The 26,914-nt window shown below is 47.5% G+C and overlaps 1 protein-coding gene across 1 annotated transcript in view; it reads right to left on the bottom strand.

Moving 5' to 3' along the window:
- Positions 1–23,870, bottom strand: part of PKDCC (protein kinase domain containing, cytoplasmic) — a 36,062-nt gene extending 12,192 nt beyond the window's left edge. Inside the window, exons 1-5 of the mRNA XM_064414376.1 lie at positions 22,748–23,870; positions 8,506–8,628; positions 5,195–5,466; positions 1,372–1,451; positions 427–534 (exon numbers count right to left, since the gene is read on the bottom strand). Coding sequence (XP_064270446.1) covers positions 427–534; positions 1,372–1,451; positions 5,195–5,466; positions 8,506–8,628; positions 22,748–23,410 — 1,246 coding nt within the window. The 5' untranslated portion in view covers positions 23,411–23,870. The remainder of the gene's footprint in view (positions 1–426; positions 535–1,371; positions 1,452–5,194; positions 5,467–8,505; positions 8,629–22,747) is intronic.
- Positions 23,871–26,914: the final 3,044 nt, after the last annotated feature.

Genomic DNA, 26,914 nt, shown 5'->3' with positions numbered 1-26,914 from the left:
AAAAATTTTATTCTTCCAATCTACAAATGCTTATGTTAGAAGAAATTCCTTTTAAGACCCAGGAAACCTTTCATGGCGGGTTATGGCCTCATGATTGGATTCTCCCCAATACATGTTCAGGCAGGTTCTGATACTACAACAGTAGTGTGTGGATGTGATGAAACACATTTTCCATAAATCTGTCATGGAGAACTCCCTTTGGATTTCTTTATTCCCATTACAGCCTGCTCACACTTATGGATGTCCAGCTACATCACATAGTGAGAAGAATTACAGGAGGCTCCCAGGAAGCAAAAAGCAGATAAAAATATTATCACATGCATGATTTCAAGGACCACTGAGCTTTGCTTTCTGCACATTAGCCTTTGCAAACCCCACAACAATGACAAAATCTCAAATTTTAAGTTTCAAGGAAGATGACTTTACCAGCTTTCGGCACCCGGGTTGTGTTCTGCAGGTACTCCCCACTCTTATAGAGATACAAAACTCTCTCCAGCTGAGCAGCTGTCTCATCTATTCCCCAGTGAAGTTCTCCTTTAAAAGCAGAGGAAAAGAATGACTTAGATGAGGAGCATCCTGCACAGGACAAAACAAGGTTTTATTTGAATGAAGCCCTAAGCATGGGAGCCCTGTGGTGCCCTGCTCCATGGCAGGGTGCTGATGTGGCCAGGAAATCCCTCAGTTCCTACAAGTCAGGTTTCATACCTGACATGGCCCAGGCATTCCAGAGGCTGACTCATCCAGCTGGTAGCCCCAGGCCTGCAGGCACAAAACACTGAAGAGGACTCCCCACAAGAGATCAACACCAGCCAATACAGGGAACTCCAAAGCTTTCCTTGCTCAATAGCTATAGTCCAGCATCATTTATTTTCCCTTTGGATGCACACTGGACCAAGGCACTGAAAAACCCTCAAATCAGTGTTACAGGCAACTACTCTTGTCTCAAAGCCACTACCCTGGAAATCAGTAAAGATCTATGGAAATATCATTTGTGCCTCTGGCTTCTGAGGTATAAAACACCACTGGTATCATTGACAATGAGAAAGTAACCTGGGTTTTATCATTAAAATTTCCCTTTCCAGGGACAGAACTGTTCTCCAGACCCCACAAGGAACTGCATTCTGATGCAATTCACCCTGAGGTGTCAGGATGAAACAAATATCTCAGTGAAGCCTAGATAAAGTCTAAAAATGGGATTTCTGTGATGTATGGGCTCATTCTTGCCTTCTTGGTATGGGAGCAATTTTATCCTGGATAGAAAAACAATCTAGTTCTACTGCAGTGAGCACAAAAGCAGCACCCTCCCCTCCCAAGCATAATAGTTACACTAAAAAAGCAACTACTTGGCATTACCATGTTTATTGTGATTACCTGTTGCATTGACTATCTTATCCAGCAATGGTCTCAGAGAGGATGGAGCACTGTGTGGAAGAAGATAGGTAAAAAAAAACCTGCAACAGAAAAGTAACCAATATTGACTTTTTTTTTTTTAACAAAAGTTTACAAATATCTCGTATCTCCTGAACATCATAAGGAATAAAATTCCTATTGCTTATTTGCCAATGACCTATTCAGGAAATATAATGGTATTCTATACTCAAATAAATACATAGCTGAGACTATTCACACACAGCTGTCTGGCATACCTAGACCACGCTGCTACATACAAGGCTGCCTTGTACCTACGTGTAAATGTTCCATTAATACAGCAATGTGCTGTGAAGCCCCATGGATTGTGACTATTTGCAAAGCTGCCTGTACTTCAACAAACAAAAAGGATGCCATCAATCCCCTAAATCTTGGGCTTGGTTTTTTTTCAAACCTTGAAAGTGCATAAATTGGATTTCTGTTCATTTCTAATAAGTGAAATTACTACTTTCTTTACTACAGTTTTCTTAGACTTTCAAATTAATTGCCAGAAGAAAGCCATCTTCTATTGTTTTAATGCTGCTAAAATACAGAATGTCCTCTCTGTTCCTACCATTTATCTATAATCAAGATGCATCCATTTAGGTATTCACTGATGGAGGTAGAATCACAGAATGGGAGAGGTTGGAAAGCACCACTGGAGGTCAGCTAGTCCAGCCTCCCTGCTCAAGCACTGCTCCCGAGAGCAAGTTACTTAGGATTGTGTCCTCATGGCTTATTAATATCTACAGGGGAGATTCCACAACTCCATTTAAATGTTTTTTACTACAAAAGAAAAAACAATGTGCCATTACCATCCCTTGAAGTACATTTAATTCCTCCTTTAGAGTTCTACTACTCTGCCAATACTACTACCTATTACAACTAACTCAGTGTCACAGAAACCTAAGATGGAGATGGACAGGTCAGGATCTGACAATACAAACAGAACTACTGGACATAAAAATTAGCTAATGAAAAGAACAGGAACACAATTGGGAAATGACACTGCTTCACATCTACCTTGCAAAGCAAAGTAAACAATTTTTCCTATTCAGAGACCACATTGTCAAATGGAAACCCCTAGGGACTCAGGAGGGAGACCAACAGATGCTTTACATAAACACAAATTAGAAAATTCACTTACTGATACAAAAATTGATCACAGAGGCAGATATTATTAAGCTGACACTATTTATACAATGAATATTGCTCTGAGAATATAACTCCCTTTTCCATCCCAAACAAAAATAATGTTTATGGTTTTCCCAAGTGAGATAATCCACAGGTAGGTTTTCCTTATGATGAGTACGAAACAGCCAATGTAAATACATAGAAAAATCTGAAGAGCAGCACAACATTTGTAACAAATAATTTGTCTGGTAAACTTTAGCTCATTGTTTTTGCTCAGAGATTATCCCTAAAGCAGAGTCCAACTGATTGTGAATAGTTCTTTGCAAAAATTCAGTAGCTGTCACTAAGTTTGCTCAATGCTGGCTGGAAGCAAGTCACGGAGGTTATTGTTTTTCCGTAGCTACAGGGCCACAGAAACATGCAACTGTTCTACTGCAAACACCCACATGTGAAATCCTGACATGCATAGACACTGGAGTCTGCACAACTTAATTGCAAGAACATTTGTTATTCATCGATTCCAGGGCGAGTGGTATCCTCTGTGATCTGCATAACACAGACTGTCAGATCCTTTTACATTCATTCCTACAAATTGTTTCTTTTTGAGAACTATCTGATCCTAATTTAAGAATTCTCAGTGATGGAGAATTCATCTCAGCCATTGGTTAATAGTTCAAAATATTAATTATGTTTACTTTCAAAACTGCCCAGTGCTTTACAAACTGTTCCCCCTAACACTTGGAGGAAAACACAGTGAGACATTTGTGACAGGAGGTAACCATCTGAAAGTCAAAATACGTCAGTTCTTGTAGAGGTTTCTCCTAAATGTTTTCTCTCCTTTAATTATTTACCTCATTAAAAAAACAGCAAGATAGGCTCAAATATGCTCTCAAGGTTAGGGTGTGCCATGTTTTAAAATTACAAGGGGTTTATGCATTGTTTGACATATTGCTGCTTTTGACTTCTATCTAACAGCTTCAGAGGGCAACCTCTAAGCCTACAGCAAGAGTGCACCTATGAAAACAACAAATTTAGCAGCCTATCCCTAGTGAAGTGAGGATTTCACCTTCTGAGACAAGTGACTAGGGCTTGATGTAACTCCTTAACATGGGTGGTCACAGCCTCCCACACCATGAATCCACCATTCAACAAAATCCCATGTCTCTATGGAATTAAGGCAAAGCAGGGGCTGAGAACACTGGGGCACTGTGCATGAAATACACACTGAAGAGCAGTTCAAAGGCAATACAAAAAACTGTATTAGAAAAAAACCACTTCCTTCAGCGTGAGCAGCAACCTGCCACAAGCCCACCACACCACAGACATGTCCCCACTTACAACTGAGATGGATGGGCGCTTATTAAAGGCTTCTTACCCAGAAACAGTAAAACAGTCTTAACCAAAAGCTAGCAAGCTAAGCAAGATCTTTAAGCCAAGCAAATGGAAATGGAAAATGTTGGAGGACACACTAAATACTGTGCTGCACAACTGCAGATGGCTGTCATGTGGTGCAGCCCATTTCAGTGTGGTCAGCTAATGCGACACACATGCTGGTGAGCACCCTGCGACCAAAGCAGAAGGCTCTCTTTGGAGCAGCCTCTCCTCACTGTGGTCTGGAAGGCAGTGAATTGCATGGCACTTGAAAGGGAAGCCTAAAGAATGAGCACACCATTATGGCACTGCTCTGAGATCTCCATCCTCCCATCTGGATCAGCCAGAGCGGCCGCCCGTCCCAGCAGCACCCGTCAGACAGAGCAGCAATGGCAGGGGGAGCATGGCACTGAGCATTACTGCTGGCTCCCTGGAAAGCAGTGACACAGCCCGCCGGGGGTGTGATGGTTGATGGGGGAGAGCCAAGACCACAAGCACAAAGCCACTGCCCAGAAGGACCCAGCTGTAAATCTGGACACTGCTTTAGAATCAAATTTGGAAGATTTGCAATAGCTGAACGCTTCCTTCAGAGTGGCCAACTGGTCTGGCATGGCCCACATGTCCCCCACTGTAGGCATAGCACTGGGAGTCAGTCCCACAGCACCTGCTCACACAGACCCGGGGCTGGGAGGGAAGGGTGAAAAGACCACCCTTGCTTTAAGAGGTTTGGGCTTAGACCCCAGAATGTCAGCAGCTGAGGGTGGTCCCAGCAGATCCAGAGATGCACTGGGGCTGTTATCACCCTTCCACAGCACGCTCCAGCAAGGCAAAGAGCACTGAGCCAGAGGGCAGGATGTGAACTTAGCTCTAAGTCTCCCTCTGAAGCCTGCCCTTTGCTCAGCTGGTGGTGCAAAACTTGTGATGACCCCTCTTAACTCACACCAAAGAGCTGCTGGAATTGTCTCACCACAGAACTTGTGGGCTTCAAGCTCCAAAAGTGTTTATGTTTCACTCCTATGAAAATCTCTACTTGAGTGAAGAATTCAGCGGGATTCAACCAACACAGAATTAGACTGAGTGGTGAATCACACTCAGAGTATGTAAAATATTTCAAATGTTATAAGTGCCATGTATTTTCACAAATGAAACAATTATTCATGGCTTCACTTACCCCTGGGCATTGGTTCTGAGACAGTATGTGCTAATTGATGTGAATAACTATAAAGGATGCTGGAGCTCTAGGCCCACTCTTAATTCTACATGGCTTTATCTGATCACAGACCTGTAGGCATTATAGAGATTCCTCTTTTCATTCATGCTCTGACACCGTCCCTCAACCGAGCAGGGCAGGGTGAAGTTTCTCGCAGGGAATTCCATGAAGCAGTCGCTGTTACTGGTGCAAGAACTCTCCTCAACACTGGCATCATCCAGATCTGTCACCTTCAGCTCCCCATCCACAATCACAAACTGCCGAGGGCGAAAATCCAGTAATGTCACCGAGCCAAGAGGAGAGTGAGCCAAGTAATGCAGAAGCCGAACTAGGCTGAGACAGATCTGAAACACAAAAACATGGGTACCTCACATTGTTCTCTCAATGCAAAGCATACAACAAAACCACTTTAGCTGAGGATATGCTCATAAATTTACGACTTAATATAAGCATTATAACTTACCCTCAAAACTAAATGTTGCAACCAAGGTATTTTTCACAGGATTAGCATAGCTGATTGTAAAACCCTGAGAGACTTGAAACACAAATAAGCTTCTTTACAAGTGCTTTCCCACACTATTCTTGAAGCAGGATTCATTGTTGCTATTCTTACTTTTAACAGAAATAAAAGCATTAACTTTTAATAACAGTTTATGCACAGGCGTTGACCACACAGTCTGATCCAGCTCTTTTACAAACTCCAGGTCTGGAAATTTTGGCTGGATTGCCCAGCACCCGTGCCTGGAGCTCCAACTGCAGACAGTGTCTGTATTGCCTCTGTACCGATCCTGCCTCTTTACTGTTTTTATAATTTTTTTTCACTGTTCCCTCTGATTTTTTTTCCTTATTCCAGGGGAGAAGGAAGCAAATTCCCAGAAAGAGGAGCTCCACAGGTCCAGTGTAACCCTGTACCATGCCTCAGGGTAAGCGTACATCTGTCTGCCTTGACGAGTCTGCCGTGGTGGACTCTCATGCACCATTTTGAGGCTGAGGTGGGAGCTCTGTGCTGATGTTTCACTTTTCCACTGCAGATTAGAAACTTGAGTAACTCTTACTAGGCAGCAGCTCTGATGAACATTGAATTCAGCCCCCTTACCAAAGTCCTGTTTTCAATTCATGCATTCCTTTAGAGTCCACTATGTAACCTATTAATCCAAAGGTAGCAGTAACATGAACACAGTTAAATACTGGAATTTTTATTTTATGAATTAAATAAATAACAGGTTATATTCAGTTTAGCAGGCTTTTCACTGTTTATATATAATCTTTGTTTTCTATTACAATACAATGTTAAGGGCATGTGCATTGAAGTAGTCAAATCCAAATTCAGTCTAGGGGCTTAAACAATACACTCAAAGGTGCACCTCAACACATCCTCAATAAGAAAGCTGAGCATAGCTGAAGTTATCCCTCACAACCCTTCATTTGTGGGACATTAGAACCATCTCATTCTTCTACCTAATCCTTCTCCTGGTTGACCAGACAAGATCATTTTCTCTTACTTGCAGGATAACATAGTTCATATGGAGATGTTTCTAGGTGCATACACGTGTGGCTATGGGATGCTAAACTCGACCACCCTTACCTCCCCTTGGAAGGACACAGAACTCATGTCTGTGTTATCCTGCAATACACTGTAGACAAAAAGCCCATCCAGCCCAACCTAACCTATAATATAACTATCTTCAAATGCCAGCAAACCCAGAATTTAGCTTGAACAAACCCACAGGTTGTCATCCAAAATTATTGCCTTATCTCAAATGCCAAAAAAACCCTGCTCCTGCACCAGCAACATCTGCGCTCAACCCCAACAGGCTCTGCCGTGTAGACCTGCTGCAGGCTGGGACTGCAAATGCCCCCTTACAACAAGCTTTAACCACAGAGGTGAAGGCTTTGCTCTGTGTCACACACTTCCGGCTTACTCAGCTTACTGCTGAGTCTGTCCACACAAGGAAATTATCAACTGTAGGAATAACCTCATGGATTTATGCAGTCATTTTCAGGACTGGACCACAAACAAGTCTCACATATCAAGAAGACAATTCTATTTCCTTCTTTCTGTGTTAGTTGCATCCTAGACAAGGAATGAGCATGATATTATTTAGGACTTCATTACAGTAGTCACAGGAATGTTTCACCTGTAATTCTACCTCTGTGAAGATCTTCATCTTCATCTAACACTCCTTTATCTTTCTTTGCAACTGCTCACTCAGAAATATCCACACTGGAAAGAAACTTCTCTGTTTATTACCCATAATCTCACATACCTCTTGGTCATTTATTTTGTACATAATTGCTTTCACAGTCCATTATTTGCATTCCCTGGATGAGATGAGCTAAAGGCAGGTGGTCCTGTGTTTTGGGAACCCTGCTGAGTACCTCTGCTGCTTATCAAGACCACTCTTCTTTCAGGAAAAGGAGCTGAAGCTTAGTGCAGGCAACACACTTGCTGCAGCTGTATGAGTAAAATAAACTCTGCCAGGGAACATTCCTGGGCACAGAAACTTAATCCCACATGCACACTGGCTAGCATGGTCTCTGGCCAGGTCTGACCAGCACTGAGGCTGTTCTCCAGCACTGTCGCCAGGCAGGATCCAGCAGGCAGCGTGGCCCAGGGACCATTTCCAACAGGTTCCAATCCTGCTCACAGCCTTCAGAGAGAGCAGGAATGCAACAGCACAGCCGTGGGCTGCACCTTGCTCTTTCCACCCAGAGTTCACTCAGGCGTACTTTTAATTTTCTGGCACAGATGTAGCCAAGCAATCCAAATTGTTTCAGATGGAGACTGCTGCTGCCTTTCAACGTCCTAGGGAGTTAACCTCAGACAGCGACACATCCCCATACACACTGAGTGAGACAGCTGTCTTGATCAAAGCATTGCTGCAGTCTGGCTTCATTTTGGACAAATTAAGTGTGACCTTCGTGCTCCTGGTAAATTGCCAGTGCGGTGGACAAACTGGGTTTGAGATTTGTGTACGTTTATTTCACTCTTTTCCCAGGAAAAAATGAACAGAGCAGGAAGCAGTAGAAAACAATTATAAAACAAACCTATGATAAGGATCAGGAGAGAAATGTAACATCCTTCTAATGTTTAAATCCCAGTTGTAGAGCACAATGCCAAAACTCCTGGGCCTCAAGTAAGAAATGTTTCAAGATATCACATAAAAACCATATTACTGGTTACAATTAGATACCATTGACAGACAAAATAACACAGTGTCTTAAACACTACAGAAGGAGAGTGCTAAATACTGCTTCTAAACCAAGATGTAATCATATGCAAAACAAACGTTTAATAAATCTGGATTGTGCTGAACCTCTGATCCAAAATTTTATTTATTTCTTGCTGTCCTAAAGATCCTTATGAAACTGCTGTTACTCACCCGAAATCTGTCTTCCCAGGAAGTCTGTAAAAGCTGAATCATCTCCAAAGGCGAGCCCAGTTCAGTGATGGTGGTCAGTGTGTCGGGGATGTCATTGCTGTCTTGGTAGCAATAGCCATAGAGCTGAAAACAACAGAACCAGGCAACATCAGTGCAGTGCACCTCGGCAGGTGGATTCCCAGAGGGGGCTGTGAGCAGTGCTTCTGGCAGGATTTGTCACCCTGCAGGGAACACAGGCTGAAGGACTACATCCAGTGGACTACATCCAACCCAATCTGGACCAGTTTATGAAGACTCGCAATCCATAGGAAGGTCTCAGCACGAAAGGTGTTCATGGAGGATTGTCCCCCATGGGAGGGATACCACCCTGGAGCAGGAAAAGACTCTCAGGAGTGCTCTCCTGAGGAGCAAAGAGCCACAGAAACAGCATGTGGTTAACTGACGACAACCCTCATTCCCACTCCCCTGCACTGCTCAGGAAAGGAGGCAGGGAAATCGGGAGGGAAGTAGAGCCCAGGAAGAAGGGAGGAGTGGGTAGAACATGTTTTTAAGATTTGGTTTTATCTTTTATTACCCTACTATGATTTGATAAGCTAAAATAAATTTTCCCCGAGTTGAGTATTTCACCCACGACATTAATTGCTGAATGATTTCTCCCTCTCCTTAACTCAATCCACGAGCCTTTTAAAATATTTTCTCTCCCCTGTCCAGCTGAGGAGGGGAGTGAGAGAATGGCTCTCATGGTTGCATCCAGATAGGGTCAAACCATGGCAAATATATAACAAAAGCAACAGTAATAATTTAATATATCTATGAATGCAGAAACAGAAAACTATCTGAGGAAAGGTAGTTTAACCTATGCAATACCTGAATACATAATACTGATTTAAAAAAAAAAAAAATTGTAAAATAGTTTGAATTGCATTTTCCATAGGATTACTGTTTGTGCCTTGAGTGGCAATGTGCATTTCAATGACACAGCACCTTGAAAAGCATTTGAAAAGACAACATTTATCTTTTTCCAGCCAGAAACTGCCTCTCACGATACCTGATGAATTTCTGTGTACAGTATAATTAAAGCAGGGCAAATAGTCCAAAATACTATCTGCCAGTAGCTTCTACAATTTAAAAGCATTTAAATGCCAATTTCAGCCATACTCCAGCTTCTTCTTTTATCTGCTTTCCAAGGATTTTTGAATGATTTCCACTTGCACAAATAATTGCACTAGAAGAATATTTAAAGACTGTGGAGGAGAGACTGTCTTGCTTTATATGGAGTGGGACAATGTCTGACAGGCTGGGGGACAGGCTTTTATGAACTCCCTGCCAAGCCTTGGCAGAGAAGATATTAAATGAGCCAGATAAGGATCTGATCACAACTTCCCAGCCAGAACAGCATGCACATGAAATAAAATTAAATGTAATCTCTGCCCCCAGTCAAATAAAACATACAGTAAAAGGTTTGATGTGAAAATGCAGCATTAAAAAAAAATTCCCTGTTGCTACTCCTCTCCTGCCTTGCCTTGAGAAATTTGATTTTTCAAACTTCTTTTAGTTGTAAAAAGCTCAGGGAATATGTCAGGGGGTTCCTAAGTGCTGAGAGCACTCAGATATGGCCCTGCAGAGGAAGTCAGGCTCAGGCAGCCAGGACAGGGACAGATCCCAAATCATGAGGAAAACAGAGTGCCATGGCCAGAGGGAGCGGCTGAGGCTGCACACAGCCCCTGCGAGCAGATTCCAGCATCCAGCACATTCTTAGAGCTTGTGACCTCCCCAGGCAGAAAAGCAAAGACCAAGCTAAAGTCAGCAAATATGGGATTTGTTATGAGCCATGCTGCTAGTTTTGACTGTAGCTGTCTACATTTAAAGGAAAAAGAGGTGCCAAAAAATGTAAAAAGAGTAAACAATTTTTCTTTTTGGTGTAAAAATGGCACTGTATTTCAAAACAGCTGCTTAAACACGGACATTAACCTAAACAAAAAAAAAAAGCTAAAAGATTTTATTTTAAAACAAGCCAAAAAGAGGATTTGTGATAGATGCCAACATGCACATTTGAAGTAGGAAAACAGACCTTTGTCTTTACTGCCACAACCATGACAAAGACAGTAACAGCAATAATTTCTCCATCTAGAGCCATTCAGACCACACTTGGGTTTGTGTGACACCACTTCTGTGCAGTTTATTGCCAGGAGTTACATCTTAGAGGATCACATCAACACAACTGTTTAAGCAAACCAAAAGTTGATTTAAATGAAAATATTTACTATAATATATATTATTTTCTCAGGGAAGGTTGGATTCTGCAGTCCTTACCAGCTTCTTCCCACCCCTCCTGTGTGTGGGTAACTAAGGAGAAGGGCTGAAGCTTGGCAGATTTGAAAATCCTCACTTCTGAGTGTCAAAATCTAGCATCTGTTTCTGTATTATCTGCAGAATTCAGTTCTTGTCTCTAGCACAGTAATACTATCCACTGGGAAAAAAGCCATAAGGGAAATTAGCAAGCAGTCCAGACTGGGAAATGACAGTATTGCAGTAACAGTTGGTTCACAGTAACACTGAATACAAAAAAGGTATCAGCCTCCATCAGACATTGTCAACATTTGTGAAAACAACTCTGGGAATAGCAACACAGAGGACAAACACCATTATCTATTCTTTTTGATTAAAACATTCTTTTTGATATAAACATAATACATTCTTTTTGATATAAACATCATACATATATATATTTACACAAAAAAAAACCATTGAAAAATTAGTCTTACTATCTATTTATGTGCATATGATCACAGGAGTGAAATTCATTACAGTAGCTATTTTTGTCTAATGTATCTCGATCCATGAATGTCAATAGTAATAACAAAAAGTTAGGTTAGCTCTCAGCTCGAATTTTGCCCACAATTCTTTCATTTTAGTGTCCAGTTTGTACCTTGGCAAAAGTCTTTACTGCCCAAGTATTTGACTATATCTATAAACTGACCTGAGCTTTTTATTGCTTTTATTTAAGTGAAACCTCTCCAGATACAGTGTTACTACATAATTATATAGAGTTATAAGAGCAAGAAGTCTGAAATATAAAGGATTTATTGGGCCGCATTTATACTTCTCTAAATGAACTCCTGAAAGTAAATGCAAAAATGCGCATGTAATTACATGGCCATATTTGTATGTGCAATTACCATGATTACAAACTGGGCAAGTCCCAACAGCCAGTTAAGCATCTGAAATGGTTACATTCATCCTCTCCTGATGAACCACCACCCAACACACAGATGTTACAAAGTACAGAATATATATAGATGCAAAATATTCCCAGGCAGCAATACTGAGGCCTTCCATTTAAAAAGCTGACTTACACAACACAACAAGTACAAGGGAACTACCCAAAACATTTTTTTTAACTTCCTTTTGTTTTCGTCCAATCCATTTTAAGGTCAGAAATGAGACAGAATGGTTTGTATTCCCAGACAGTGAAGTAAGAAACAGATAGCTGGTGCATACAATAACAAGAAAAATAACCACACGGGGAAACTGAATATAGCTGGAAGCAAAAGATGAGCCAAAATATCTCCTCTATCTGAAATTCTATTAGGTTGGACATCATTCTCAGCGTCACAAAGCTACACTTCAGACATATTGAAGAGTGATGGTTTTCATACGCTTTTTCAGTATGGTTCCAATTAAATGAATGGAAAGAAATACAATCCCACATCTTTTTGCTATCTCGAGTCACTGCATTTAAATGCCACCCCAATATATTTTTGTGTAGAATCTAATAGCAAACAGTCACGACACTGGGATGCCTTTCTGTCTGTTTAGAAAAATGTATGCCAGATATGAAATGTTGACCTGTTCTCACATCATGTGTCGTAATTCATTTATTTCGAGTAGTCCCGTTTACCAAATTATTCCCTCACTATTTGGATTTTCTCAGTTGTGAAGGCTCAGTCCTGCATTAGTCTTTCTGCACCCAAAATTCCCACTGACTTCCAACAATTTTTAGGTACTTTGGGCATACAGGGTCAGCCCCTGTAAAAGTTATATTGCATTGTAGCAGCCCGTGTCCCTACAGCCGGCCAGTTCACCTCCCTTTACAATTCCCTTTTACTACAAATTATGGGGACAGAGGTGCCCCTTTCAGAGGAGCTGGGGGAGCAGAGGAGGGCAAAAGCAGAGGTCAGGCTCTACACAAAAGCCAACAAGCTTACTGAATGAAAACACAAAAAAAAGAAGCTTATTCAGCTGTCATCAGCAGGGTAAGTCTGTGCGAACGATGAGCCCTCCTGCACTGGTGTAGACACCACAGCTGGACTTTCCGAAAAATAAACGTCAAACCAGAACCATTGCCAAAGTGTTATATTTCCTTTGTGGAGGTTGCTCAGTCACAAACAGTAGGACCCACCTTTTCCAAACAGGTCTCCAGCCACTTTCCCCAGCTGGGGCTCTGCTGGCTCAGCTCAGTTCTGCTGCCAGGCTGGGGCAGGACTGCTGGAGGGCAAAATGCCCCTGCACAAATCATACCATTCCCCTAAAAATTACAACACGTTTTGAATATTCTTCTTTCTCTCCAACCACAAAAACTGGCAATTTCCCCCTTTTTGCATTAATGAACGTGAGATTTCTGTGAGTCCCGGAATGCGAACTTCAAGCACAGTGCTACCGGCTGTAACATAAGTGACAGGCTCAACTGCATTACACCAGAAGTAAATTTCAGAAACCTAACTCTCTTCTCTTTCAATTTGGACTACTATGCTCTTTTAATTTTGACTACAGTAGAATCCAACTTCTGCCCACAGTAGAAAAAGTGCAATGAAATACAATCTCACATGTAAGAAGAGTGACAGTAGTCAACACTTGACACAGCCTTTCTTTTGAGAAATACATGGGGACAGAGTTGCTTAATCAAAACTCGTTGTGCCAAGATTGTATTTTGTAGTCTTTTGGTGCCCAGGGGAAATAAAAAGCTCCTACTGGCCTTTCAATGAGCCATTTGCTTAAGCTGCTATGGTTCAAAACCAGAACAGCATATTTTAGAAGCTCTTGCTACTTTATTGCTAAGTTAATGTAATATTTCTAGGCAATCAGTCCTTAGATTCACCTTTCACCCTTGAAGCTCTCAGACAGTACATCCCTGCAAGAGCAGAAATCCCCAGCACAGCCTGATACAGCTACGATTTACCAACACATGATTTGAGACATTTCTGTCACTTTAAGGTTTATTAATCACTGGTGTTTTAAAAATTTCCCCTCATTGCTGATGGTACATACATCTATAAATATACATACATATACACATATTTTAAGCACATATATACACATATTTTTTGTATATATGACATATATGTATATTCCTGTTCTGATCTCAAACATACACATGCAATATTTGCATGTGTATTTTTAAATGCTTTATTTTTTTTTTAATACATACTAAATATTCTTATATATTGCCAATCAGCCCAAAAGCACATGGAAACCTGTAACATGCAGGGAACCTGGAAAATGCAGGGAACTCAATGCCTAAATTTACTAAAGATCAATCCAATGCCAACTTTCCCGATATAGAATATATCAAGATGGCACATGAGAAGTAAATTTATTTTCTCCCATTGAAAACCAGCAATCAAGCCCTGCAAATGCTGAGTTTCACTGGATAAAGACTCACAAAGAACATCCCCAGCACCATGCAGAACTTATGAGAGTGGGACCCTAACTGTGTGCTGACAGCTGTGAGGAGGTGTTTTGTCTGCTGGATTTTGGAACCAAGAGAAAGTAGTTAATTCAAATATTAAACTCTAAATTCACTGTTCTGCCTAGGCTTTATTTATAAATGTATTATGATGATTAGCACTAAACTCCAGGAGAACTAAAAGGTAGAAGAATCTCATTCCTGGCACTATTACTAAACATGTTACTAAATATTTTCCTTAATAGAAAAATTGGAACGTAGCACTCAGAAACAGAACACTATGTGTATTTACCCATATCTGTTGCTATATTCGTAAAGGTCCACAGATATCTCCATATATTTTAGAGGTATATGAGTGTATACATATCCATACATACCTACTGCTCTGACACATATTATGTTGGCTATAATCTTATGATTTAGTAACGTTATCTCTCTTTTACTCTCCCTGCTTTCCTTATACTCTGAAGTGGAAAATTCTTCTACTAAAAACATTTACAGCTCTTTTAATTTGCATTGCACTGCACAAGCTCAAGGCCCAACCCTGCAAATATTTAGTCACTCAAGCAGCCTACTCTTGTAAAGCCTTCCAGGGAAGACAAATGGATCACTCATACAACCATGATTTCAATGGAAACAGGCTGATATCACTGGAGGCATAGTTCATTATCTTGTAAATAGCCAGATCAGAAGCTCCCCTGACCTCCATTCACGGCACTCAGTTCCACTGCACCACAAGTTTAACCCTTTGTCATGACATGATTTTGCATTACAAAACTGTCAAATAACCTCTGTGCATCACATGTTCAGAAATGCTTGTCTCGGATTCATTATAATATATAATTTTATATTATATATACATCTGTATAATTTTGCTTTCTTAGGTATGAGTAATTTTGAACCTTATCATGGCAAGCTTTAAAATAAGCTTGGAGTCTATCTGCAGCTTCACAGTCCAAAAAAAAGGCAAGCTTATCCAAACTAACTTGTTCCAAATTTGGCCTAAAACAATATAAAATACCCATGTCTGGTGTCTGTTACCCAAACTGAGCAGTTCAGCTGAGTGTGATGAAAAATAATAAGTCCTTTAAAATTAGTCAAGAGTCAATATTAGTATTAGCAGAGTGCCTGTGAGAACCAGTTCTAGTCAAGCTTTTCATGGCCATCACTCAAATGAAAAATGGCAACAGAAGTTAGATATCATGGGGCATCTACCTGAACCATCAGATGACTGTGATGACACATAAATCCATGCAACATATATCTTAAAAAGACCTGCTTGCATATTTGACACAATATGTCAAATTTGACATTACTTCACAAACCAGGCCTGCAACGCTTCCAAGAACAGCCTGAGCTGATGCCTGAATCCACCTGTGTCCATGCAGAGAGCAGAAAGACAGAGCAGCAGAGCTATGCCAGCCCTGGTGTCCCCTTCCAGGGGTCCTCTCCTCCTCCCTGGCCAACCACCACATCCCTGCCTCCCCTTCCTGAGCACGGCTGCAACTAGAAGACAGAGCATGTGCAAAAGGGCCAGAATGATCCAATTCAGGGATAGGACTGGATAGGATATTTCAGCTGGTCAGTTGGAAGGGACAGGAAATCATGTAGTCCAACTTCGTGGCCATTTCAGGGATGACTAAAAGTTAAAGGATGTTGTTGAGGGCATTGTTCAAATGCTTCCTTTACACTCATAGGCTTGGGACATTGGCCACCTCTCAAGGAAGCCTGTTCCAGGGTTTGACCACCCTTCTTAGTGTCAGGTCTCAACCTTCCCCTGTGCAGTTTCGAACAATTCCCACGTGCCTTATCACTGGGATAAGAGACCAGGGAGAAGAGATTTACCTAGCTATCCCACACTGGTGGGCAGGGGGAATGAAAGGATAAGTTACAAAAACCATGTGCTCATGTGCTTCCCTCTGCAATTCTCTCTTGGTCATAACTAATTCCAGGCCGGGATATTGATGGCCCAGAATGACCTCGTTCGTTCATTGTTGCTCCCATGAAAAACGGCAAGCAGCAAGGGAAAACTTGATCATACCCACAGCATCCTGTGGCGATCTCTCCAAGCCACTGAGCAGAAGAAGCACTGCTGGGCTCTCCTCAAAGAAACTGGATGAGGTTGCAAGACATCAACTCCCATAAAGGAGGCAGAAATTCAAACCAGTCTTCTGGAGTGATTTACGTGGCACATAAAACTGAGAAACAACCATAGAAATCATTCAACAAATGATTGGGATTAGTTTTATGAATGCTACTTTTAAAAGGAGGGACAATGTAGCCCTTCTAACTTATGTGATGACATGTGCCTTATGGAAAGTCATTCCTGCCAGCAGCTTTGCAAGTTCAACACCCTCTGCCATCCCAAGGAATTCAATGGGAAAAAAAATGCTATTTGGTGGCTCCAGCATCAAGATGTGCAGCTTGCCTTCCAGGGACAGGAACAGTTAAGAGTGGGTTTGCAATTGTATCAGCTCTATGCTTCCAGCAGCTCTGCAGTTCTTGTTAACAGATCCTTTCTTCACTCTTAAAAGTGCAGGATAACATCTGGGCCTTTTGGGAAGCAGTCTCACAATAAAGAAGCACTTTGTATAATTCTTCTTTCCTCGCCAAACCGCATCTGTCTGCTCTCCCTGCCCTTCTCCGCTCCATCCCGAGCTCCTTGGGGCTGTGGGGACATCTGTTAGCAGCAGCGGGCTGTCTCTGCCGAGCCATCAGTAGGTGGCACTGCCTGCTTTTTTGTCTCACCACATGAATGTCCACCCCCCCAACACCACTAACCATCTCGAAGGGTGCCCAAGAGAGCTAAATACCTCATCTCCTTCAAGGTGCACTTACAATAATGTCAAGCAATGGATTGACTGGGGCAAAGGAGCCACTCCATTCACAGCTCCCCAGGCAGTGGTGGTGGCAGCAACTTCCAGAGGAAGGAGGTGACCAGCAAGAGGTGCCAACCTCCCCTGCCACTGACAAGATATGACAGGCTCATCTGTCTGGGAGCTGATGTTCCTCTGATCCCAACACCAGTTAAAGAGCCCCTATCAGCCTGGTCTTGCACCACGTGGTGGCCTCACTCATCTTTAACAAACTTGTCCCAAGAGCAGTTCAACAGAGGTAATTTAGAAAAACACTCCCAGTCTAACATGACCTTCCTAAATGCAGCACTTCTGTATCTGGGGTGCATAGTCAGAGCCCATCCAGCTCCAGCCTCAAAGGTTAATTCTCTTTAGGCACTTGTTTTTGAAAGATTTGATCCCCAAGAACTTGGAACCTCTGCTGCCCCATCCAAAAATTAAGAATGACAAATTCTCCATGTAGACTCCCACCAGCTGCTATCAGCAAGCACAGCACTTTCCTCAAGGCAGTAGTTCCCCGAGTCCTGACGGCCAAACTCCAGTCAGACAAGGATAAGACTCGCTGTCAGGAATCGTGCACCACTGCCACCACAAAAGCAATTCAATGCCCACCCGCTGGCAACAGGGAAGAGGTCCCTGAGTAGCTGTTTCCACAACAGCACAATCTCCCCTTCCCCCCTGCCTTCTGTGAAAACAACAGTAGATTCCTGCAAGAGGGACAGTGAAGGACCAGACCTTCAAGACTCCATACAATCCCTATGCAAATAAGTTTGCACTGGAAATTAATTGTATATTGACTCTCTTCACACTTGGAAAGATTGTCTACTTCCACCTGGAATAAGCAAACCATACACAAAGCTTTATTATTTTAATTCTCGCATTAAAATTAAAACTGCCCTATCCTGTTGGCTATGCATATGTATAGGGAAACCATCAGAGTAAAAAAATCTCTTAATTATCACATGTAAAGGAAAGAAAATCCTGTTTGAAAATGGGTATTTTAAAACATTGTGATCGGCTAGCACATCTTAAGTCTACTTGTCAACAGTAAGTAGATGTATTATTTGCAGTCTATTTTAATCAACTAATTTTGCAAGAGACAAATATTCTCCCTGTAAATCATGACCATCTTTAAAAAATCAGTTACAAATACAATAGAGCTAAGTGACCCAATTCATACAGATACTGCTTTGATATTTGGATGGTGATTTTTCTAGTGCAGATGCCATCTCAGTATTTCAACTACACACTTTAACTTCACACTAAAGCTAAATAAGCCAAATGAGCTGGCCTCGTCTGGGCAGCCAGCAAGCCATTGGTGCTGTTAGTAGCTAAGTGTCTTCCACCAGCATCAGACAAAGCCAACCCTTATCCCTGAGCTTTTGTGTGTGTTTTTATAAAGAGATTGGTAGCTTCTTCTTAAATTAAGCATTGTGAACTCACACTGGAAGTGCTGATAAATAGTTGTCACAGAAATAAGCTTGCACATTTCCAAACGTCTGCAGTTTCAGACCTTCCCTCCCTTCTCTTCAGCAATGCAAAGACGAAGAATGGCACCACCCTTAATTCTGATGCTTTAGGACTATAATTACATTATTACAGTAAATCAAACATTGCCTTTGTGTCACTACAATTGTGCTCGTTGTTTGAAATTAACTGCAAATGGTTTGATTTTCTTTTCTTCCTCAAATATGGGCAGGGAGGAATTAAAGCACTCTAAATCATTCCCCCCACTAAAATGCTCAGAAAGCCAGGATTCAGACAGCAGCATTTGAACTCTGCAAGAAAATAAATCGCAGCACGGAGTGAAAGGAAGAGATCGAGCACTGCATTCGACAGAGCGACTGCAAAGCAATTAGCGGGCCGCTAAATCCTCTGTTACAACAACTCAGTGACCCAGTTCCCCCTCTTCCCCAGTGCCCTTCATTATAAAATCAACTTTAATGAACTAGCCCTCTCTTCGCCACTCCAAAGCAAATATATTTCCACCGCAGCCTGCACCTGCCCTTCCCAGCGGCTGCCGCCCCAGGGAGCCTGGGGCAGCCCGAACGGCGGGGGCAAGGGGGAGTGCCGGCCCAGCGCTGGCCCTTCGTGCAATGACGGAGCAGAGCGTGGAAATAAAAACAGGAAGGCAAGCATTGCCTAATGTGAAACCACTCTCCCTCTTGCTAGTTTTCCGTGTTTCTTTTGCCAGACTTGATTCACCACATCTGCCAGAGCTGACACATCTGGCTCCTTCCCCGGGCGGAGGGCACGGTGGATATGTCAGCATGTTGTCTAAAGGCACTGGTACTTTCTGGAAAGAGCTCTTTTCCCCTTTATCATATATCGTACAACAATCAAGTCTTTTTAAAAGGATGGCTAAAAAAAAAAAAAAAAAAAGTAAAAAGCTGATTTTGACAAGAGACAGGCCAGAATGAGAACTGCTGAGACAGTAAAGAACAAGCCTGTTATCTTACAAACTACACTTCAGGCTGTCAGCTGCCAGAGATTTACAGGAAAACCCCCCTTCCTAGGACTGAACCGACACGAAACTTTATTTTCAGCAAAAGAAACTCATGAACGCACTCACCGCCACCAGTCCCTGACCGGGGCCGGGGATGCCCGGGAGCGGCCGGGCGGGTTCCAGCTGCGGCAGGGCGGCTGCCGGCCGCCTGCGTGGCCGCGTCCCCGGGCTCGCTCCCTCCCACGCCCGCGGCGTGGGGAGGCGGAGGAAGAGCTCCCGCTGTCCGCAAGCGGCCCCGCTTCGCCTCCAGCCGGGCGCTCTCCAAGGAGCTCCCGGTGAGCGCCGCCGCCCTGCTCCATCCCTCCCGGCTCCCCGCCTGCCCCAGCCGGGTCTGCCCGCCAGCCCTGCCCTCCCCCGGCACGGCAGGGTGACAGGAGGGTGGCACGTCCTTCCTGCTATTTATAGCAGCCGGCTCGTATTTGGGTATGCCGGGAACCGCCGGGGAGGGGGGGAAAGGAGCAAAACAGAGGTAAGAAGCAAAGGCAGGGAAGCTCCCGGGCCCCGCTGGCCCAAAAGGTGTGGCACAGTGCCTTTGGCGTCTGTAGCCAGTGCGGTCCTCCTGCTACAATGGCAGCTGAAGGGCCTGTCAAAAGCCAGAGGGAGGAGGAGACGCTGGCTTTTGAACTGATTCCTCTGCCTCGGCAGCAAACCCTGGACAGTGAATTCTAAGCCCGGAGCCGGCTTTTGCTGAAAACAAGTTAAAAATCATGGATCCTGCCCTGTGTGAAATTTTAACAGAGGCATAACCAATATTTCACGTTATTCCCTGGTGCCCCATTTTCCACATCGGTTCCACAACTCCTGCATGACACCGGAGACCTGCTGCTGGCCCACAGCGCTGTCCCGACAGTGTCCAGACAGCGCCTGTCAGGTCGATATTTACCGTCTCCTTTCAAGGTAATGCCTTATCACCCTGACTCAGCCGCAGCACCCCGGCCCCCTGCGCCCCCACAACGCGGTGCATTAAACAGCAAAGGGGGGACGGCCGGGGCCCGGCAGCACCGCGGGGGCTGATGCAGCAGGAGGGCAGGCAAAAGGAAACACAATGACAAAATCGGAACGAATCTGAAAACATGTTTCTGCTTTAAGCGTAATCTATTTTTAAATCGGGTGGCATGTAAATATGAAGCCCTAACTAACAGACGGGATTTGTGCCCATGAGAACATTTTCCCAGCACGGAGGCTGGGCGTGTTTCTCCTGGCGCTGGTGGAAGTGCCTGCTCATCCTCCAGCTCCTCCTGCCCCGGCCCCCCCACCCTCGCCATGGGACACTGTGCATCTCGCCTGCGTTTGCCTCCTTCAGAGTCCACCTGACATCCCAGACCGGAGAAATTAATTACTGTGGTCCCTTCACATCATCCCGAACCGGAGAAGTGAATTCCTGTGGCTCCTCCAAGGTTTGCTGTGGGGGGAAGCGGGGCGCCGGGTAACTTCGGCAGCGCTGCCAGAGACCCCCCGCCCGCACCTGCGGGGACAAGACAGCACACCCCACTTCCTTTTCACGAGAGGGGTGGCTCCAGATTAATGCCAAATTAGTCCTTCCAGAGAAGAAAACTACACATGAGTAAAACGGGGAAGAAATGCTAGTGCCTACCAAAATGACTCAACTTTAAAAAACACACACTGGCCAACTCACACTAAGAAAAAAAAAATAAAGACAAAACCAATCTTGAGGGAAACAAAATCCTCTCAGAGCAACCAGTAACGGTGGCTGCACCCAAGCATGGCTCTCCCAAACAGAATTCATCACAGCTTAAGAGGAACAACTAATATCCTTCCTAGGAGTTTGTAAGACGTTGTTCTTCCTATGAATTATAGTGAAGACCTGACCCCACAGAGGAAAGAGAAGGAAGGAAAGAGAAGGAAAGAGAAGGAAAGAGAGGGAAGGAAGGAAGGAAGGAAGGAAGGAAGGAAGGAAGGAAGGAAGGAAGGAAGGAAGGAAGGAAGGAAGGAAGGAAGGAAGGAAGGAAGGAAGGAAGGAAGGAAGGAAGGAAGGAAGGAAGGAAGGAAGGAAGGAAGGAAGGAAGGAAGGAAGGAAGGAAGGAAGGAAGGAAGGAAGGAAGGAAGGAAGGAAGGAAGGAAGGAAGGAAGGAAGGAAGGAATCTATTTTCTTGTCGTGGATAAATCATGACTAGCCTTTCTTTGAACAGTTTATGAAACTCGAGAGCTTTGATCGCTGGGATCTAAAGTTCTCGTGGGGGAGCTGGTACTCCTGCTGCAGCTGCTGAAGAAGAAACACAACTCCTTTACCCGATTCAGTTCAAAAAGCACCTACTGTGAGACCGTCTGGTCTAACGTTCATTTTTTATTCTACTGCAACGCTCATGCTATGCGAAACGCAATAGGAATTTCCATACCAGCATTTACATCCAAATGGACCCGCTGAGATTCACGCTGATGTGTAACAGCCCTACAATGCAGCCCCTTCTGGCAAGTGCCGCGGTGCCGGCGCACCGGCCAGCAGGACTCCCACCCGGCCTGTCCTGGGTGAGCCCCCTGGGCTGACCCGTGTGCCGGGGCTGCGCGGATCCAGCTGAGCCCGCCGGGAGTCCCAGCAGAGAGGCTGCCAGGGGTGATCCCACCGCTGTCTTCTCTCCGGGGGTACCGGAGCCAGCGGCGCTTGCATTCAAGCCGGCCTTTATTTCCCGCTAATCGGGGGCTGTTTGTGAATTTCCGCGTCCTTCCTCAGCCTCTCCCTCGCCCCTTCCCTCACCTCAGTATTCACTTTGTTTACGAGGAAGCGGGATGAGAGCGCAAGCCGCAGGGCCGGCCGCCGCGGGGGGATGCCGGGCAGGAGGGGGAACGCGCCGCATCCCGCACCGCTCCCGGCCTTGCCTCGGGCGATTCACTTGTCGCCGGGGGGTGAGCACCGCCGCTGCCAGCGGAAAGCGCCCATCGAGGCGCCTTCCCGCGGACACGCGATGGGGACGGGAGGTACGGAACCGCCGTGCCGGGGACAGGGCACATCTGCCCCGGCCACCGCGACCCCCACCGTGCCTGCCGAAGGGGGCTGCCCACGGAACGGGGGACAGGGGTGTGTGTGCAAACTCTCGGGAGCTCCCCGGCCGCTCCCCGCGCACGCCGGGAGTGGCGGCGGTAGCTCCGACAGGTTGCCCGCGGTGGAACTGAGGGCGCCGGCGAAAAGCAGCGCGACCCCCCCCGCCCCGGCGGGGCTCGGCTGCCGGACCCGCGTACCTGCAGGACGTTGGCGTGGCGCAGCCGCTGCAGCAGGATCATCTCTTTGACGATCTTGTAGGCGGCTAGGCGGTAGCAGTCCCCCAGGGCGGAGAACTGCCGCACGCAGTGGGCGATGTCGTGCCCGCCGAAGTCCACCGCCTTCAGGGCCACGGCCAGCGTGCGGTTGAGGACCGCCTTGTAGACCGCCTTGGTGTAGCCCGAGCCCAGGTACTGCACGCCGCTGACATCGCGGATGTCTCGGCAGCCCAGCAGCGGCGGCTCCAGCGAGAGTTCGGCCGAGGCGCCGGCCCACGGCCCCGCCGCCGCTCGGCCCCGCGGCCCCGGCGGCCGCGGCTGCTCGGCCGAGGTGCGCGGCGGCGCCAGGTCCATCAGGCGCCGCTCCCGCGGCCGCAGCGGCCGCCGCCCCGCCGCCGCCGCCCGGTGCTGCCGGTAGCGCAGCACCTCCTCGTAGCGCTCGCGGATCTGCCGCGCCAGGGCGGCCTGGCCGCCGCCGATCTCCTCCTCCGGCGGGTAGAGGGGGGCGCCGGGCGGGGAGGGGGGCAGCTCGTCGCGGGGCGGCGGCGGGTGCTCGGAGCCGGGGATGAACAGGAGGTTGAGCAGGGTGCCCAGGAGGAAGGCGAGGCAGCAGCCGGCCGCCACCGCTGTCTTCCTGCGCCTCATCGCCACTTCGCTGACGGCTTGTCCAGCCTTTCGGGCTTCTCTCCTCTCGCCCCTTCCCCGGGAACCAGCTCCGAGGCTTTTTTTCTCCTTTTTTTCTCCCCCTCTTTTTTCCCCCTCCCGGCTATGCCGGCGGCAAAACGGCCCCGGGCGCTCAGCCGGAGCTCAGCCCCTTACGACGCGCCCGCATGACACTTGCCTCCCTGCTTTTAAGGCTCTGAAGCACTTATTATTAGCGGGACACGGGGCGGGCGGGGGGATCCCCGTCCCGCTGCCCCCGCCGACGCGCGCTGATTGACAGCCCGGCCCTTCCCGCGGCCCGGCCGAGCAGCAGGGGGGCCTGGGAAACGTAGTCCCCCGCAGAAGCCCCGCCGGCCGCCGGCGAGCCCGGGAGCCGGGACTACATCTCCCAGGCTCGGCCGAGCCCCCCGGCGGGGAAGGCGCGGAGAGGGGCGGGACGGGCGGGCGGGCCCCCCCGACGGGCGCTACCGGGCAGGGCGGGCCCTGGGCGCTGCCGCCGGGCCGGGAGGGACGCGGGTGACTGTGGCTCTTCCCACGCGTGGCCGCGCAGCCCGGGAAAATCGCGCCGGCAGCGGTTTGGGCGGGATGCCCTTATCCCCCTCCTCGGCAGCCAAGGGGTTTGGGGGTGTGTTGTGCGAGCATCCACGTACCACCTCAGAGCCACACAAAGGAGAGGGGTTCGATGTCTTTTCCACACCAAAATAAAGCGAAAGGAGGCGGCTGCAGCCCGGAGCTGTGGGTTCGTCATTCCGAGTGAAAATTGCAGCGGTCGCGCCCCCTCCAGCCGCGGCACAGCGCGGAGGAGAGCAGAGAGGGGATGGGGCTGCGTGTCACCCACGGGAAAGAGCAGCCACAAATCACGGGCTCGGCAGGGGGTAGCCCCTGCCCCGTTGGAAATGTGAATTGCAGGGGTAAGCGCTAATGACATGGTTATCCATCAAGCCCACATTACGATGCTGTTAGCAACTAATTAACAAATACAATCAGCCCGCGAAACTTCCACAAAGGAGAGACCATCAACAAGAGAAAAGCCGTAAAGAGTCAGGCGAGGCAAAGTTCACCACAATAGAAGTGGGAAATCATTTCCAATAAGGGAAAGGGACGAGACATTTCGGTAATACACATCGGAGAGGACGTAGGGGGAAAAAACAACACACACTAAAAAAAAATCCAAAAACAGCAGCCACCGTTCCCGGGAACTAGCGATCAGTGATCGTCTGCCTTTCCTCCAGCACTGACAAAAAACGGAGCTCGGTAACTCAGCCCTCAGACTCCGCCCGTCCGCTGCCGGCGCCCAGACCCGCAGGGAAGCGCCCGGGGACCGGAGGCAGCGGCGAGACCGGGAGGAGGCAGCCTCGGCAGGGGATGTGGAGACCGACCGTCTCTCCCAGCAGCCTCGGAGCCTTTCTGTCGCCGCTTCCCGAGAGCCCTCCGCAGGCACCGGGAGCACGGCCCACCCGCGGCCCCGCACACGGGGCGGGCAGAGGCTCGGACTGAGACCGGACCAGGCGCCCCAAGCCCGAGGGTCTCCCGAGCCTGGCACCAACCACCGCAGAAAAGTGACGGGAGGGAACGTAATCACCTATTAAAATAAAAATAACAGTTGTAGGAAGGGGGGGGCTGTCTGCCCCCAAGGGACAGCAGGCTCCTCGGGCGCGCCGCTCCCGCATCCCGCTGCGCGCTGCCCCGCGGGACTTGCTCCGCCCGCCGGGCCGCTGCCACCTGCCTCCCGCGGGGGAGGAGCAGGGCTCGGGGGGACGCTTTTATGGATGGGGTGGGGTTTTGGGTTGGTTGGGGGTTCGGGTCGTCTTTTGTTTCTTTTTGGGGCTTGGGGTTTTTTGCTTTCCTTCATCATTTCTGTTCTTACCTATCGGGAGCAGCGTTTTAGCCTCCAGAGGCAGCCAATTCCCGCTGCGATAAGTGGGATTTTCACGGGTGTAGAGGACGGGTAGCAGGCCGTTTTTATGGGTTTCTTTCCAAAGTGAAGGCGTTCATAACGGCAGGAAATGAATTTCCAAAGATGTTGTGACACCTGCAGCCCTCCCTGCTTTGAGCGGGACCCCCCACCCCCCCAGCCCCCGTAGGAGACGGAAGGTTCGGGTTGCCTTCCCGCGGTAGGTGCGGGAAATCTGAAGGCACCGGACCTCTCCCGCTGCCGAGCCCTTCCTCGGCCGGCCTCTGGCAGGGCAGAGGGCTCCTGGAGAGACTCGGTGCATTATTATTATTATTATTATTATTATTATTATTATTATTATTATTATTATTATTATTATTATTATTATTATTATTATTATTATTATTATTACCCAGGCGGTCAGCCCATACCCAGCGCTGCAGGCCAAGCCAGCGCGGAGGGGCCAGCGCTGCGCTCTTCCCGCTGCCCGCCGTCCTGCGCGTCCTCCGGGGAAATCACGGCGATTTGTCCGTGCCTTTGAAACATGCCCGCTCGGCTAGATTTACGGCTTGGTTGATACGAGCCAACACTTTTTATTATTGCACAGATAAGAGTCAGAATATAGCCGCGTCGGCCGGAGCGGTTGTGCAAGCCCATAGAGGCGGCGGCCCCGGGATGGTTACGAGCGAGCGGGGTGAGCTCAGCGGAATATTGTTTACAGGCCAGACCGGGGGTGACCCGAGGCCAGCGGGCTCATGGAGCAAGGAGCCGGCTTCTCCGAGAGGCCGTGCCCGCCACGAGAGCGGAGTGTGGCCCTGGGGATGCTGCAGCCCCGGGGGGCAGCTGAAGGCCCCGGCAGGGCCAGCGCGGAGAGAAAGAAGAGAGGTCTTGCTCTGCTGTGCACCTCGCATGGTACCCACTGCCCCGCGGGTCTGGAGGAGCTGCACATCTCCCCGAGACGGGGGCAGTGCCCGCGTTCCTTGCAGGGAGGAGGAGGGACCGCAGCGACACGGGGCTCTCCCCGGAGCATCCCCGGGCGCCCCGGAGGTTGCGCACCCTGCGTGTTTGTGCAGTTTACAGGAACACAACCGGACTGCAAAACAGATGCTCCGTAACAGCGGGTCACCTGTTTTTCACATCATGCTCGGTCTCAAAGCCGGTTTTCTTCATTATATCCTTCCCTACAGATACCATGAAATACATCACTCATTTAGATATGGGAGCCGGCCTCTGGAGGACGATTTGCGCGGAGCACTTTGATGTTGAGAGACAGATTTCAAAAGATAGAAAGCCCCTTCGATGTTTCTAATTACCCCGCGCCCGGGGCCTGCCACTGATTAGGGCGGCGGTGCCGGGGTGATGCCGAGGCGGGCGGCCCGCGGGGCACGGCCCGGCTCGGCCCGGCTCGGCCCGGCTGAGCGGAGAGGGGCGATCCTCCTCCTCCATCCGCCGGCCAGGGAGGACCACACGGGTGCATCAGCAGAGCTCCGCTAAAGCCAACAGCGAGCCGCGGCCACAGCCCGGGCTGGCAGAAGGGGAAGCAGCCTTTGCTGCATGCCCAGCGCCTCCCCGCCGCGGGAGGAGGTTTGGGA

Source organism: Passer domesticus, chromosome 3, assembly GCF_036417665.1.
Source record: "Passer domesticus isolate bPasDom1 chromosome 3, bPasDom1.hap1, whole genome shotgun sequence".
In the NCBI taxonomy this organism is placed as follows: Eukaryota; Metazoa; Chordata; class Aves; order Passeriformes; family Passeridae; genus Passer; species Passer domesticus.
Note: the sequence above shows the minus strand (reverse complement) of the source record. Positions and strands in the feature narration are given on the sequence as shown.